This window comes from Tachysurus vachellii, chromosome 25, assembly GCF_030014155.1.
Source record: "Tachysurus vachellii isolate PV-2020 chromosome 25, HZAU_Pvac_v1, whole genome shotgun sequence".
NCBI lineage: Eukaryota > Metazoa > Chordata > Actinopteri > Siluriformes > Bagridae > Tachysurus > Tachysurus vachellii.
In genome coordinates this window covers 10635733-10651518 of record NC_083484.1, presented here as the reverse complement: position 1 = coordinate 10651518, position 15786 = coordinate 10635733, and the positions used below count along the sequence as shown (strand labels likewise).

At 36.3% G+C, this 15786-nt stretch overlaps 2 protein-coding genes across 6 annotated transcripts in view; both read right to left on the bottom strand.

Annotated features, from left to right (window-relative positions):
* Window positions 1-2571: 2571 nt before the first annotated feature.
* Window positions 2572-8364, bottom strand: cd79a (CD79a molecule, immunoglobulin-associated alpha). Its single transcript, XM_060862247.1, has 5 exons — window positions 8228-8364; window positions 6213-6569; window positions 5151-5266; window positions 3854-3913; window positions 2572-3590 (listed from the first exon to the last, which is right to left on the bottom strand). The coding sequence occupies exons 1-5, from the start codon at window positions 8265-8267 to the stop codon at window positions 3471-3473; spliced, it is 693 nt and encodes a 230-aa protein (XP_060718230.1). The 5' UTR covers window positions 8268-8364; the 3' UTR covers window positions 2572-3470.
* A 1135-nt stretch (window positions 8365-9499) lies between these two features.
* The window catches only part of arhgef1b (Rho guanine nucleotide exchange factor (GEF) 1b), a 38301-nt gene continuing 32014 nt past the window's right edge, over window positions 9500-15786 (bottom strand). For 4 of the 5 annotated variants that reach the window (XM_060862280.1, XM_060862282.1, XM_060862283.1 and 1 more), the window contains 6 exons: window positions 15372-15430; window positions 14722-14865; window positions 14424-14540; window positions 14186-14334; window positions 13674-13775; window positions 9500-11124 (listed from right to left, as the gene is read on the bottom strand). In XM_060862280.1, coding sequence (XP_060718263.1) covers window positions 13701-13775; window positions 14186-14334; window positions 14424-14540; window positions 14722-14865; window positions 15372-15430 — 544 coding nt within the window. In that variant the 3' untranslated portion in view covers window positions 9500-11124; window positions 13674-13700. The remainder of the gene's footprint in view (window positions 11125-13673; window positions 13776-14185; window positions 14335-14423; window positions 14541-14721; window positions 14866-15371; window positions 15431-15786) is intronic. The other variant, XM_060862281.1, reaches the window with a different exon arrangement.

Below are 15786 nucleotides of genomic sequence, written 5' to 3'. Positions count from 1 at the left end.
CCTGACGACCACATGGAAACGTATGTGCTTAAAAAACGACATATTTGCCTTATTTTGTTCTTAACGTGAGCGAAAGTGCGTCTTCTTCTTGAGCTTATTAATGCGCTCTACAGGGCCACCTACCGGTACTATTCGGTACAACAACTAAAAAAAGGAGAGTGGAAACTTCATCTTATTATATACCTGCAGGAACGTGCAGGTGTACAGGTAATGAATGGGATCATTTCTAACTGCACTAATAATAATTTAAAATAGAAAAAGAAAAATGTATATTATAGTAAAGCTCTTGTATGCTTTGCACAAGTCATTTTTAACGGAAAAAAATTTTAGAAAAGGAAAAAAAATCCAAACAGGACCTGTATTTAATAATAAAAATTCATTTTTGATTTTCTTTTGTGTAAAATCATCTTTATTACAATAATCACACACACACACACACACACACACACACACTGTATCTCACAGAAGTGAGTACACACACCTCACATTTGTAAATATTTTATTATATCTGTTCATGTGACAACACTGAAGAAATGACACTGTGTCAATACAATATAAAGTAGTGAGTGTACAGCTTGCATAACAGTGTAAATTTGCTGTCCCCTCAAAATAACTCAACACACAACCATTAATGTCTAATCTGCTGGCCACAAAAGTGAGTACACCCCTAAGTGAAAATGTCCAAATTGAGCCCAAAGAGTCAATATTTTGTGTGGCCACCAATATTTTCCAGCACTGCTTTAACTCTCTTGGGCATGGAGTTCACCAGAGCGTCACAGGTTGCCATTGGAGTCCTCTTAAACTCCTTTGACAACATCACAGATCTGGTGGATGTTAGAGACCTTGCGCTCCTCCACCTTCCGTTTGAGGATGACCCACAGATGCTCAATAGGGTTTAGGTCTGGAGACATGCTTGGCCAGTCCATAACCTTTAACCTCAGCTTCTTCATCAAGGCAGTGGTCATCTTGGAAGTGTGTTTGTGGTCGTTATGTTGGAATACTGCCCTGTGGCCCAGTCTCCAGAGGGAGGGGATAACGCTCTGCTTCAGTATGTCACAGTACATGTTGGCATTCATGGTTCCCTCAATGAACTGTAGCTCCCCAGTGCCGAAGGCACTCATGCAGCCCAAGACCATGACACTCCCACCACCATGCTTGACTGTAGGCAAGACGCACCTGTCTTTGTACTTCTCACCCGGTTGCTGCCACACACACTTGACACCATCTGAACCACAATAAGTTTATCTTGGTCTCATCAGACCACATGACATGGTTCCAGTAATCCATGTCCTTCGTCTGATTGTCTTCAGCAAAGACAGTCTTTCTTGTGCATCATCTTTAGAAGAGGCTTCCTTCTGGGAGGACAGCCATGCAGACCAATTTGATGCAGTGTGTGATGTGTGGTCTGAGCACTGACAGGCGTCTGTGAGATACTTTATATATTTTACTATGGCTAGTAACTGCAAACTTTTTTCTTCATAGTAATTTATAATTATAAATTCCAACCTATCCTTATCCCAGATCTTTTTTAGAATATCCTTTTATAGACTAAAATCCCATAGTCCAGTTAATACTATATGTTAAATGTAAATTAATTTCATGGTAATAAACTTTAAGAGATTATTACCCAGAATTTTTATTCCTTATACCAAAGCTATAAAGACTCCATCTATCCTTCCATCCATCTTCTGAACTACTTATCTAACATAGGTTCACAGGGTGCCTGGAGTCTATCCCAGGGGACTCGGGGCACACAGCAGGAGACACCCCAGACAGTAGGCCAACTTACCACAGGCCACAATCAGACACACACACTGCAAACAAATTGTAACCGGCTTACAACGCATGACTTTGTACTGTGGGAGGAACCTGGAGAAATATCCGTAGCACAAGGAGAACATGCAAACTCCACACACAGTGGGAAGATGCAAGAATCCCCACCCTGGATATGTGAGGCAAACATGAAACCACAAACCCTCCAGCTAAGGCCATATCATAATGCATTTACAGGTGTGCCAATCCATTGCAAAGCAAACTCTCACCCTCAAACATTCACACCAAACAATTTAGGGATACGAATCAGCCTACTACACGTCTTAGTACTGGAGGAAAAAACCAGAGTTCCTGGAGAAAACCTCCAATCCATGTATGCAGGGCAGAGGCAGGAATTGAACCCCAAATTCCTTTGAAAAGAGATTTTTTTTTCCTGCTTTACACATTTAACTAGCGTTGTAACACAATGCCGTTAACTGTATCTGTTTAGTATTCATATTTGGTTTGGTACAAACACTCTATATCATTTGCAGAACATAACTTTATTCAATTCAACATCTAAACCAGATGTCCTGTGGAACTTTCTTACAAGCTTTATCTTTCTTTATCTTTACCTACTGTAATGTGAGCAAATGCGAGTTTGCAAACTAATGATACTTCAAAACAGAAACTTCTTCCCTAAATCAACTAACTGCTTTAGGCTACAGTTAACAACAGCTCTCTAATAATATTCAATCAGATTAAGTCATATTTTTGGTTTGCTACATTCCAGAAAGAAGACTGCCAGACAAAATGGGGTCCTTTATGCGCCATTTTATTATAATGAGCTATATGGAGCGGCGTATGAATATATAAAAGCATACTCCTTTTGTTTGTACAGAAATATGGTCAAAATGTGGTTTTATTTTAGCACTCAGTAAAGCAGTCAAGCTAAAAAGAAACAGTTTATCTCCCACTAGGATCATCGTGTAAGTGAACCTGCTGGGGTTTTTTTTGTGAGCAGGGTTGCCAGGTGCGTATAATATCTGCATATTGTAGATATACACCAATCAGCCATAACTTTGAAACCACATGCCTAAAATTGTGTAGGTCCCCTCGTGCCACCGAAATAGCTTGGACCCCTCGTAGTATGGACTCCACAAGACCTCTAAAGGTGTGCTGTGCTACCTGTCACCAAGACGTTAGCAGCAGATCCTTTAAGACCAGTAGGATGCTAATTGCGATCGCCGTGGATTGAACTTGTTTGTAAAGTTGTTGCCTCCAAACTCCAAAAATCTCAGTCTGATCGAGTAGCTCAGAACAATAATAATGTGTGGGTTGTTATTGACTTTACATCTCACTGGGTTTGAATGTTATAGCTGATCAATTTATACTGCAAGTCTTGGGTTTTTTTGTGTGGTTTCTGAATTGGGTTGAGAACTTTGCTCAAACTTGGCAACCCTCCACATGACCTTTAAAGCTCAACATTAAAAGCAAAAACCTCACAATCTCAATACTTGAAGCTGGCAAGCTTTCTAGAAAAAGTGAATACTTCACCCATATTTCATGTCTGTATTCATTTAGGATGCATTATCTGTTCTATCAGAATAACAGTCATATTAAGTTACACCTCTAGTTTATACCTACAAGGCAAACATTAGTAATAGAGCTGCACTGTGTTTGTATGGCATGGATCCTGGCGCTTCACAGCCACACATTTAGGGCTTCTCCAGCTGAATGTCGTCTTCATCGTTATTGAGCACATCCTGGTACGGTCCTTGGACGAGAGAGCGCTGAATTTGATGATATGTGGAATTGCAATCATCTAGGTTTAGACCCTGTAGGTAAAAAAAAAAAAAACATGTAAATTCCTGTTATTTTTGTTTAAATCAAACACCAGTTATGTCATGTCAGGCAAACGATAACCTTTACTGATCAAGCACATCGTACTCAGAAGGATGCAGCTCACATTTCAGATTGTTCAAATGTTTACATTTTGTTTGCACATAAAATGAACAGGATGATTGAATAGTTTTTGATAATAGAAAAAAGCTTAGAATTTTCTAACAGGATATTACAGAACGCAAAAGAGATGACATACCTCATATATATTTTCTTCCTCTTTGTTGTTTCTTTTCTCCAGCTCATTTAAGCCCTTTGACTGTGCAAAAGAAAGAAAGAAAAAAGAAAGAAAGAAAGAAAGAAAGAAAGAAAAAATCTGATTTTAGACTTAAATATTTGCTACATAAATGAGCAATAAATTATCAATTAAAATTGAGTATTTGCTCAATGTAATATATTAACAATAATTAATTAAACAATAATTAACTGCAAAAAAAATCGGCATGTGAAATTATCACGTGGAATTATTCAGCTAGCATTTAATGCTTTTGCTAATATCAAGCTTAAGATTTACTTTATTCTGTTATTCTATTCTATTATACAATTAAGCCTTTTTTTTTTTTTAGCTCGAGAAGAAATATCTGCCAACAGAACATAACAATTAAAAGCTGAAAATTAGTAAACATAGATTTCTACAATTTCTTGAATTTGTACCAAACACACACACACACACACACACACACACACACACACACAGGTCCTGAAGAAACCTTTTTTCATTTCACTATGTACTGCGTCAGCTATACATGGTTAAAATGATAATAAAAACTTCTTGATTTGACTTGGGTTTAACAGTCATGTACAGTATTTAGATTTTTGTAATGTTGTAATAATATAAATCATGCTATAGAGTGAGCTCCAAAAGTCTGAGACTACAGTGAATATCTGGGTATTAGCTTTCCATCTATATTTGGAAATAAACAGAATGTTTATGTACAAGAATGTAAATATCTTAAATATTTATTATTGAAGATTCTGCACTATTTCTAATTTCCAATCTAACAGTAAGTGGGGTTTGTGATACGGGCCATGTTAGCCAAATGATCCCAACAATACTGGAGTAATGTATCAATATTCCAAATATAGTGTATAATCTAGTAAGAAATATTTGAGTAATTGTTCTTTATCACAAATGAAACGAATTATAACAACTTCTTATATATTTGGTTTTTCCTGTTAGGGGTCGCCACAGCGACTCATCGAGTTTCCACCAAACTCTAACCTCAGCATCCTTCTACTCTCGCACCAATTACCTTAATGTCCTTATTTAACACATCCATATATCTCCTCTTTGGCCTTCCTCTTCACCAGCTCCATCCCCAACATCCTTCTACCACTACCATTATAACCATCTCCCTCCTCTGTACATGTCCAAACCATCTCAGTTTACAACAAACTATAAAAGTTTTTTTTTTTAAATTGTGGACCTTACAATACCAGTGTTACCAATTTTTTTCCCACATGTTAAATCTATATGAGTGTAAAGTGTAAAGGACCTTGCAGATGATGAAGGTGCCAGGAATCAGCAAAAACAGCAGCAGAAGAACCCCTTGAATAGTGATGATGCTGTTCTTACTCTCCTCACTGATGGACAGGTTCATCTGTATGGGGGCTAATGAGAAACACAGATTATGTTCTGTCTCCATATACAGTATTATAGAGTAATAAACAGCAAATGGTTCCTTCTCGTAACTTCCTCATCTCTTCACAAACCTTGTCAAAAAATCATACTTTTAAGAATTTAAGTCTGTCCTTCAGGATTTTTATGCTAAAAGACAAATATTATTGCAACTCTACTTGTATTTTTATTAGAAATAACATCTTCTATTTATATAATGTCTTCTAAAAAATAAATAAAAAATATTCAAAATAAAAAAAATAATTTCAATTTTCCCAAATAAAATTTGACCCTAATTGTATTTAAATGAAACATCTTAATTTGTATTGACCATTAATACTTAATAATATTAATGATTAATAATAATTTTACGTATACTGTGCTGAGAATTCTATATTTATACAGTATATATAACAGGATGTGATGATTATTCCAGGTTAAAAAAACATATTTCAATGACGCATCTTCAATTTCATCATCAATTCAGAAACTTTCTAAAGAAATATCACATTCAATTCCTGAAGACATAAAAAAAATGTCTCGCATTGAAGAAAAATCCTGTAGAAGTGATATGATGTGTATTAATGATGTGTATAGATTGTCAAATAAGACAATTTTTCTGTTTCTTATTGCCATCATTTAATATTTTTTGACAAGGAAACAGGAAACTGACGTAATCGTTAACACACCTACTATATATTCCTATCAAATATAGCTTTCACACACATCTATGGGCTTGTATGTGGTTCAGAAGATCAGAAACAGAGCAACATTATTTATTATATTATGTCACTGACTATAAAATAACATCAAATTTCTATTGTTGATGTTCTATTGTTGAATTTTAAATAAACACAGTGGCTCAAATCGTAAAATATTAATGCTACCATCTGAGGAGAAATACACACCGAAATAGAGCTTAACAATATATTCTACTCACCGTATACTTGTAAATAGGTGCCGGGTGTAATGATGCTGGTGTTGTCTGGATGCCTTAGAATGCATTGATACAGGCCTGTATCATTCAGAACAACTTCGGTTAGAGTCAGATACGAACAATCTGACTTTGAGTCCGTCGCCTTCTGACTGCGAATTTCCACTCGTGGATCTGTGTCGTTTACAGGTACTATTACACTCGTGTTAAAAGAATCCATGACATTTCGTAGCCAGGTAACATTCACAGGTGACTGGGAGATGTAACAGCACCGGAATGTGGCATCGTTCGAGACAGTGAGCCGTAAGCCAGGAAGTTCTACATCCAGTTTTATTTTAGAAGTACTCCCAACATTGGCAGCAGCTTATGAAAAAGATAGAAAAAGCAAGACATTTTTAAAAATTTTATCCATATTTTTGGTGATTAAAATAAATAAATAAATAAATAAAACACTTAAAAATAAATAATAAAATAAATACTGTATTGTGTATTAATAATCCAATCAGCCAATCGTATATCAGCAGGACAGTTAAAGATTGTTAAAAAGGACCGGTTTATTTTTTGTTTGTTTTAAATAATCAGTGTGTCAGTTTTGGTGAGCCTGAGCCTTCTAAATGTCACAAGAGAAATCCAATGTGGTCTTCTGTTGTTAGCTGCTTCAAGCCTCTTGCTTTTCTGCTCACCCCAATTATACAAGTGACTGAACGTCTGTGTTATTGTAACCTTTCTGATAACCCAAACCTTCCTCTGGTTATTCTCCTCTGTTCGCTCTCATCAACATCTGCAGAACTGCTCGTCACTGGAGGTTGTTGGTTTTGGCACCGGTCTGTTATGAAGACTGTTGTGTGTGAAAATCCCAAGAGATCTGCAGTATCTCCGCAAATACTCAAACCAGCACGTCTGGGATCAACAACCATGCCAAGGTCGAGGTCACATTAAATGAAGTGCTTGACTTGTATCTGTGTAACCAGTGTATGTGCACCAAGCTTCTCCAACATGATTGGCAATGTTCCTAATAAAGTGGCCAGTGAGTGTATACAGCTATACATGACTTCCCATTCCTGATATCAAGGTAGTTAACCACAAATACCATTTTTTTTTTGTTCTTTTACAGAATGGCAGTAATTCAGACCCTGACTAGTATCATATTCTGTAAATACACACAGAGATAAAGAGATCAAGTTGAACTGGCTTTAGCAGGAGATGAGCTCCAGTGAAGCTAAACACTCACAGGTGTCTGTTGCAAACAAGATAAAAAAAAGAGAGAGAGAAAAAAAGAACAAAACTAACCAACTGATGTTGGAAAAAACTGAACTTCTGTTCGGTTTTACTGTAGTGTACATTAACAATTATAACAATGTGATTAATTATTTTGTAAGTCAGTGAATATTGCTGAATTTATTTGTAAATTTTTTTTTAATTATTTAAGAATGACGCACATAATTAATTTAATTAATAAGAACATTTTTTTTGTAATCTGGTATATTATCCTTTTTTTTTTTTTTTTTTTTTTTTACATTTTTTTAAATTAAGTTGCACTCAAGTAGGTTTAAGAACGGATTTTGTTTTAGACACAATTGTTATTAGCTGTAGCGCATTTTCAGTTTTTATTGTGTTGAGAAATAAAGACACTGAACTGTACATGGATTAAAACTTAAAAATATCTTTTGAAAGAAATTTGCTTCAAGACTGTAGCTCCATGCAACATAATGAAATATAAATGTCAAAGATTTTTCTTTTTATATATCCATTTTGAAAAGGACACATTTTTAACATGTTTAAGTTCTTTACATTGTATTTTTCTTGCAAGGGAAGATATTCTTTGCATGTTTTTATATTTATAATTACACACTGAACACTAAGTGCGCACTACATTTTATGTCCCAGTTTACAGATGAATATTAACGCTACAAATGAAGCATCTGGTCATTTTACTCCAGCAACAAGGCTTAGAAAAATGGCACTAAATTGTTCTAAGAACGTGTGACCCTAAATAAAATTGGGGGAAAAATAGTGCTTACCTCCCAAAAGACAGAACAAGACAAATGTTGCCTCCATCATCAATGAAGTTGAGCAAAAAGGTGCAACAAAATGGCTTGCTAATGTTAGTTAACCCTGACATATAGATCTGTACCCTCCCACCCTTTCCCCTGCCCACTGTTCATCCTTCTCCTTCACACACACACACACACACACACTTTCATAACGCATACACTTACATCAGTCACAGCAAATTTTAGCAATTGTTGAAATCATTTATTCCAAAAAAAAAAAATTACAGTAGTAATAAAAATGTACCTCGATGCATTCAAAGTATCTTACATGATAGAAAAACCAAAGCACAAATACACAGAATAGTTCTTGCTTTAATCAGGAGTAGCTGTGAGACTGACAACACTCCTAAAATATACATAGTACTACACTGAGCCAAAAAATATGACTGTGCTAAGATGGTTATGAAGTGAAATTTTACAACTATGTAGATAATAGAATATTTGGTTCAGCATAGAAAAAGAGACACACTATATAAAGAGGCACGAGTTGAACAGTGCGAAAATGTGAGACAGTTAAAACAATAATAAAAAAAAAAACAAACAAAAAAAAAACCACACACACACAAAACCTGCCACCAGACCCTTTAGATGTGGAACTGAAACTTGAGCATAATTGCCGTTCAGCTACTGATGGTAAGAAAGAGGAAGAGCCACAAGGTTCTCTACGCAGCCACTGAGCCAGAACAGTGAGATTAAAGACCTGACTCTTTGCATAATCCACCCTGCGCTATAAATAGAATTGTACATTAAAAAAATGCAAGTGCGTCTTAGCTAAATAAACAAGATAAAACTATGGCGTTCTAACTATGGCATGAGCGTGAAAGCAGGGTTCATTAAATCTCACTTTTTCTTCTGAGTACACCTTCATGTGTAGGGCCACAAGGCACAACAATGTCTCATCGATCTCTCTACCGTTATACAGTTCAGTACTTCTGTGAGGTCCTGGTGCAAATGCTTTAGAATAATATACACATTATTACTGGTATATATATTCACCATTATGTTTTTTAATAGAATTCTGAAGGCGCTTTAGCGACAGCAGCATAAACACGTACAAATATATAGACGTGATAATGGTAACTATTTATGTTGATGTGCTGAGGTCCTCCTAACTTAATTTTTTATATATATTTATATATATATATAAAAATCTCACTCACTGGACATCTACAAAGTCCATTTTTCGTTAGACTGCGGGTCAAAAAAAACAAAAAAAAAAAACAAAAAAAAAAACACAGCCTGTTACTGTTAACATTTAATTAACCATTTTATGTCAGAAAGTGATGATTAATGATATACATAATATTCCAGCACTGTATCAAGCTCTAACGATGGTTCAGGCTTCAACACTCACATATTATAAATGATATACATGTTTAAATGACTACCATCAAATGTCCTTGTATTGTTTCTTTAGTGACAGCTCACACCACAGGCATACACAGGGATGTGGCACATAATCTAATCGGAATAATAAACAGATATAATGACGTGTTGTTCAACTAGTAAAAATATCAAATCATTCATGTGGTGAAGTTATTTTTTTTTTAATTAGACATTGAAAGTTGTGCTTTTTGGAGTCAGGGTAACGGATTATTTTGTTTGATGAACTTAAACAAAAAAATGTAAAAATTAAAACAGCAAGCTACAGAGGGAATGACTGTTTATAACTACTAAAACAATGAATAAAAAACAGGAACTCTTTTCTCATAAATGTTCCATAACATTAAACTATAAACAGTTAAAAATGTGATGTTCGTTAATAAATAAAAAAATGATCATCGCGAATCGTTGTGGTACAAGCGTGCTACAAAAAGAAAATCCCCTTCAGAGCTCTTCACCACATCAGCCTAGATGATATTTGTACAAACGGACAGTCTGAGATAAATGTGTATACCTTTTTCTACCCTGCTGAATTCTTGATTCTGCTTTGTCAGAAGGTGAGAAAAAAACAAAACAAAAAAAACACTAAAATAATTTTTATATTTAGCAAAGAAAACTTATAATGGTTTCAAATAGGAGAAAATATTATTATTATTATTTTTTCTGGAAGGAGTCTCATGGTTCATGTTTTCTTTCTTATATAATCTATTTATCACTATTTATATAGGTGCATAGAACATAAGAAAGGGAAGTAAGTGCATTTGAATCTTGTTCTCCGTGCTTATTGTTGCATCTGGTTATATATGTAAAAGCTAAATAATTCTTATCAGATCTATTTATTAGATTTACTGCTAGAAATCTGCCTATTAGGTTCTCTTTGGTCTAAAACCCGATGCGTGTGAAGGTAATGAAGCTACTCTTTAGAAAGTACTTCCCACCTTTGTATCTGCTCTGACAATTAGGCATAGAAGTGAAAATACAGCTGAGTTCTTCTAAAGAGCAGATTGTCAAGGACTCGAACTCATCAAAGTGATTCACATGAACATATTGTTACTCACCCCACCGTGCTAAAGGCAGAATAGATCTACAGTGATCATGTGACCAGAGCTAAGCTATAACTGATGCACTGTGATAGAAACATGGCTGTGGCTTAGAGAGAAAACTCCATTTTCACACAAACATCTCCAGCATCACACTTTAAATCAAATACATAATCAGCAGATGTCAATCCCCTTCAACCCTTGTCTTTGTCTTGTGTGTGCTCAAGACCTGTTATTTCATGAGTACACATTTTCTATTTTCACCATCTTCGTTTGGGTTTTGGGCCAAGAGTTCTGCATAAAACACACACACACGCACACACACACACACACACACACGCACACGCACACGCACACGCACACGCACACACACAATCTTTCTCTCTCTCAATTCTTTAAGCGACTCTTTCACCACATCATCAGCTTGGGGCTTTAGATAATCTGCAGTAAAGAAAAGAGGAAAGAAGAATGTACAGTTTCAATAAGCATGAAATTCCAACATCATCAAAGGATTTAGTGATCTAAAAATGGTGTGTAAACGGTGTATAATAATTCCCTGGTCTTGGCCTTCCATATAAGTTTACATGCGGTCTAATAAAAGCTGAAATTGATGGACTGACAGGAGAAGGGAGGAAGAAAAAAAATTCCTGATAGAGCAATATGTTCCGCCGGCGGAACACTACCGCTAGGGGACGAGGCTGCATCAACTTCATTGTAACTTTTAAGCATTAAATCTTCTAAATACACGGTTATATTTTATATTGTTTGAAAGCTTAGACTCTCAGGATTTTATTAAGCCCACACACAAAGCATAATATGATTTTATAGCCGTCATACAATTGTAATCAAGTTGATCCGTCACCTGAAATAGGCGGCGCTATTCAGTTGTTTACTTACTTTAAACTCTTCCCTTTCTTCACTGGGGTAATATTTTCCAAAACAAATATTTTCCATAAATCCCGAAGAGTCCAAGGAATTGGAATATCTAAGCCTTTTAATCCAAATCGCTTTGCTCGCCTCACAATAATTACTTTTCTGACCGAAAACCGTAAGCGGTAGTTCACTTCCGTCCATTCTTTCGGCTCTCACTTCTCATTGGAGGCTTAGAAAACTACAATTCGGTGTCAGATTTGTAGTCCAGACTCTTAGGAATCAAATAAGCCCTCACATGAGCCAATCGGTGCTCGTAGAGCAGAGATAGACAGCTTAGAAGCCAATGATGGCTCTCCATTCCGTTCGGCCCACCCTCCGTTTGTTTGGCATTTGTTCCAGCCAGTAGCAATTTCATGATCCGGGACCCTGATATCTCTTTAGCCAATAAGGAGACGATTCTAACGAGGTGCGACAAGAGCTATCAGGAAGGTGGGGGCTGCCAGCCAGAGAGCTGTGAAAGCAGTCATGACGCAATTCACAGGCTGAATTGCCCAATCCTAGCGCACACACAGAGAAGGCCTGAGTTTTTTGAGCAGTTTCTACTGCCTAGTGGTTCAGTTAAAGAGGTTAAAAGGTTATAGGCCTTTCAAACTCTTGTTTACTCTTGTAAACAAGGTTTATTTGGGGCAAGAAATGGGCAAAAAACAAAAACGCACAGACCTATCTGTAGAAAAACATTCATATAAAAGCCATTTTTGGGTCTTTTGACTTCAAATTTTTTTTGGTGAAAGCTAAGACATGTGGCTATGACCTTTAGTTGTCCATTAGCTACTTCCATGTGTTTACAGTAGTGTTTTTTAATAATTTTACAGTACATTTTTACAGGCGGAAATGAAATCCTCCATTCTAGCCTCTGTAACTTTGTGCCAGTAAGGCCTAGAATCACTCTGACACTTGTATCTGGAACTAGAGATTGACTTCTTTCCAATAAGACCAGGCCCAATCCTGTGTGACAAGTATGTGGGAGCTGTACAACTTTTTAGGTGGTATGTCATATAGGCGAAAATCATAAAAATCAGGGTATTTTCTTAAGAGGATAATAATTCCCTGGTCTTGGCGTTTACATGCGGTCTAATAAAAGCTGAAATTGATGGACTGACAGGAGAAGGGAGGAAGAAAAAAAAATTCTTTTTGAACATGAAGTAAATAAGTATTTTTAAGGCTGATTTAAGACTAGGCATTTTGTCATCTAGTGTAACTAACATTTATTTAATATACAGTCGTATGGCAAAGGTTTAGGAACCCCTGACAATTTCCATGATTTTCATTTATAAATATTTGGATGTTTGGATCAGCAATTTCATTTTGATCTATCAAATAACTGAAGGACACAGTAAAGATGTTGTTCTCTTTGACTGTCCTCTGAAGAGTGGCAACATGGAGGCCTCAAAACAACTCTCAAATGACCTGAAAAAGACTGTTCAACAATCTATGGGCCAAGCTAAGGGCAGTGTTATCATTGGAACTCATTAACTTCTGACCAGAGGTTCAACAATGTAACCACAAGGGCTACCACAAGGGCTATCACAAGGGCTACCACAAGGGCTACCACAAGGGCTATCACAAGGGCTATCACAAGGGCTATCACAAGGGCTATCACAAGGGCTATCACAAGGGCTACCACCATGGCTACCACCATGGCTACCACAAGGGCTACCACAAGGGTTATCACAAGGGCTATCACTACCCACCCAAAATCTCTCTATGTCAAACATGAAGCGATTAAAGAAAAACTATTTCATTTGTTCTTGACCCTACCAAATCTAATAATATTGTCTGTTTGTTCCAATTATACTTCTATATAAATACTACAAACCTTCCACCCCTCATTCTTCAGATATCCTGGATATCAAGACTTTTGAATCGACTATTTTGAATGACTGTGCTCACAGTTATTATAACACTGGCACTGACCCCAGGTTTCATGTATTCGGCGTGGGAAAATCTTTACAGGTGAACATTCTCTGATTAGCACGAAATACTTACGAAATGTATCATCTTGAACACTACAACTAATAGAATAGACAGTTCTGAAGTTGTAGTAGGGGCAGGATTACCTAGTGACCAGCAGGTTGGAATGATCCTCAGTTGTAGTTGCCTCTTTGAATAGTGAACTTAGCAAGGGTTTCCTGTAGCCTGTGATACTCGTCCTCCACATTCTGTAAATACATTACAGCTTCAGGCACAAATAAACGAATGAATAAATAAATTGTAGGTCACATTTTAAACAAAGATCTCTTGCAAACTGATCTAAGTAATAGCACTTTTAGCAAATCTCTCAATTTATCAGGAGATATTTACAATTCAGTTCATTTGTCAGATTCATACGTCAACTAGTTTATCTGATATTTTTACTGCCGTTTTTGGTTATTAGTAATAACTTGTACCCGAATACAACTAAATTTAAACAGGTTTTCTTACACAAAATTTGAAAAAGTTTGTCAATTCTGCTCGTGTATCTAATTCTTTTTTTCTTGCCAACTGCTTATTTTAATTCACTGCTAACGTAATTAATAGACATGATTTACAGCATAAAGCTCTGACATCTGTCTAACCACTGGCAACTAACCTGTAGTCTCTTCACTTGGTCTTCCAGACTCTCCAGTTTTCTGCTGATCTCCTCTATCTGCTCCTCTGAAAGCACTAGTGGAGCAAGTACTGCTTTCTGCTCTTCTCCCCTTGTCTTTTCATCCTGTGACTCCATATTGTGCTCTTCCACTTAATGAAAGAACATATCAAATATTACCCAGTTGCCAGAGATGGAGTTCCACATCATGATGAAACTAAGTGTAATATTAGTTTAATACCTTGTGATTGACTGTCATCATTCTCCTGCTTTGCTGACTCTCCTCCGCTCTCTCCTTCAGGCTCGACATTCGAGGACTGACAGGTACTTCCGAGTAACAGTGTCTTCAATGACATTACTGTCGAGGCATGGATGCAAACAAGTGCACTGATGTAAGAATGCTGCTCATTTCAATACGGTTCATATACGCATATTTGTTGAAAAAAAAAAAAAAAAAACAATACAGACGAACGCAACCTTTGACTTCGCACATATATGATAAGATATTTGTCATGCTATGTAATGGAGGGACCACTGACCTTCATCCAAAGCCACACTTCCTGAGCGCTCGGGACGAGCACTGCTGTAAGCCAGTAGGTCAAATCCTTTGGCAGTTAAGCAGTCAATCAGTGAAGGCTGAGTGTGCCTGAACTTTTCATCTGTCAGGCTGTCCTTATATTGACCTTTTTAATCAGAACATGTATCACAATCACAACAATGCAATAAATTATATTAGATGCAAATCATTTTCACACTTGGTCATTTGGTTCAAGAGTTCAGGACATTTTTTGGGGTGTGAAAGCTGGTATTGAGCCTGAAAGTGATCCAGAAAATTGACCCATGTTTCTTTTTAAATCGTGGTCCCAGGGCTCAGCTTTGCGATGTAAATGTTTGCATTAAGGCCACTGCGAGAAACACATGTCTTACGGCAGGCTGCATGGCTAAAAAACACTTCTTGCACAATAAGAGATGGTTGGATCAACTTGGGTGTTGTTTCCGAAAGTAAAAAGTTGAAAAACAGCAAACAGATAAACATTGTTTCTACCATTTTTCAAACCTATGTGCAACAAAAGAGATGCATAAGATAACTGTAAAATAAATCCATGGATCAGAAAGAATACTGCACATTCTGGTGTATTTAAGCCAAATGTGAAAACACACTTAATGACAAATGAGCATCGGTTCTTACCACCAGAGTTTTTCAGTACATCTGTTCCATTGTCAGTAGGGCTGAGTGGGGGGTTCAGTCTATAGAGGAGAGGGAGAGAATTATTATTATTTTTTTTAAAAACACATTTTTTAATTCTACACTTGTATATTGTAAACATGTTTAATTCTACTCTCGTATATAGTTTTTAAATTTATCTCAGATATTATTTGCACCCCTGGTAAATATAGAATAACTGGGCCTAATTTTGACACAGAAGAGAAATCTACCTTTTAACAGAAATGAACTTATTCAAAGAAAAAACAACAACTCAAGATTCTTTGATTGCCTTAATCATTGGATCTACTGTTAAAGATGGGTGAAAAGGTTATGGACGTGACAGTAAAAACAATATACAATAGTTAAGTAAACTGTACAATACGGTACATGGTGCGAG

Coding starts and splice junctions, on each gene's coding strand:
- cd79a (XM_060862247.1), bottom strand. CDS start 8,267: ATGATGGAGGCAACATTTGTCTTGTTCTGTCTTTTGGGAG. Junction 6,570..8,227: donor CTTGTTCTGTCTTTTGGGAG/GTAAGCACTATT, acceptor CTTTTTCATAAG/CTGCTGCCAATGTTGGGAGT. Junction 3,914..5,150: donor GCACCTTCATCATCTGCAAG/GTCCTTTACACT, acceptor TCTTTTGCACAG/TCAAAGGGCTTAAATGAGCT.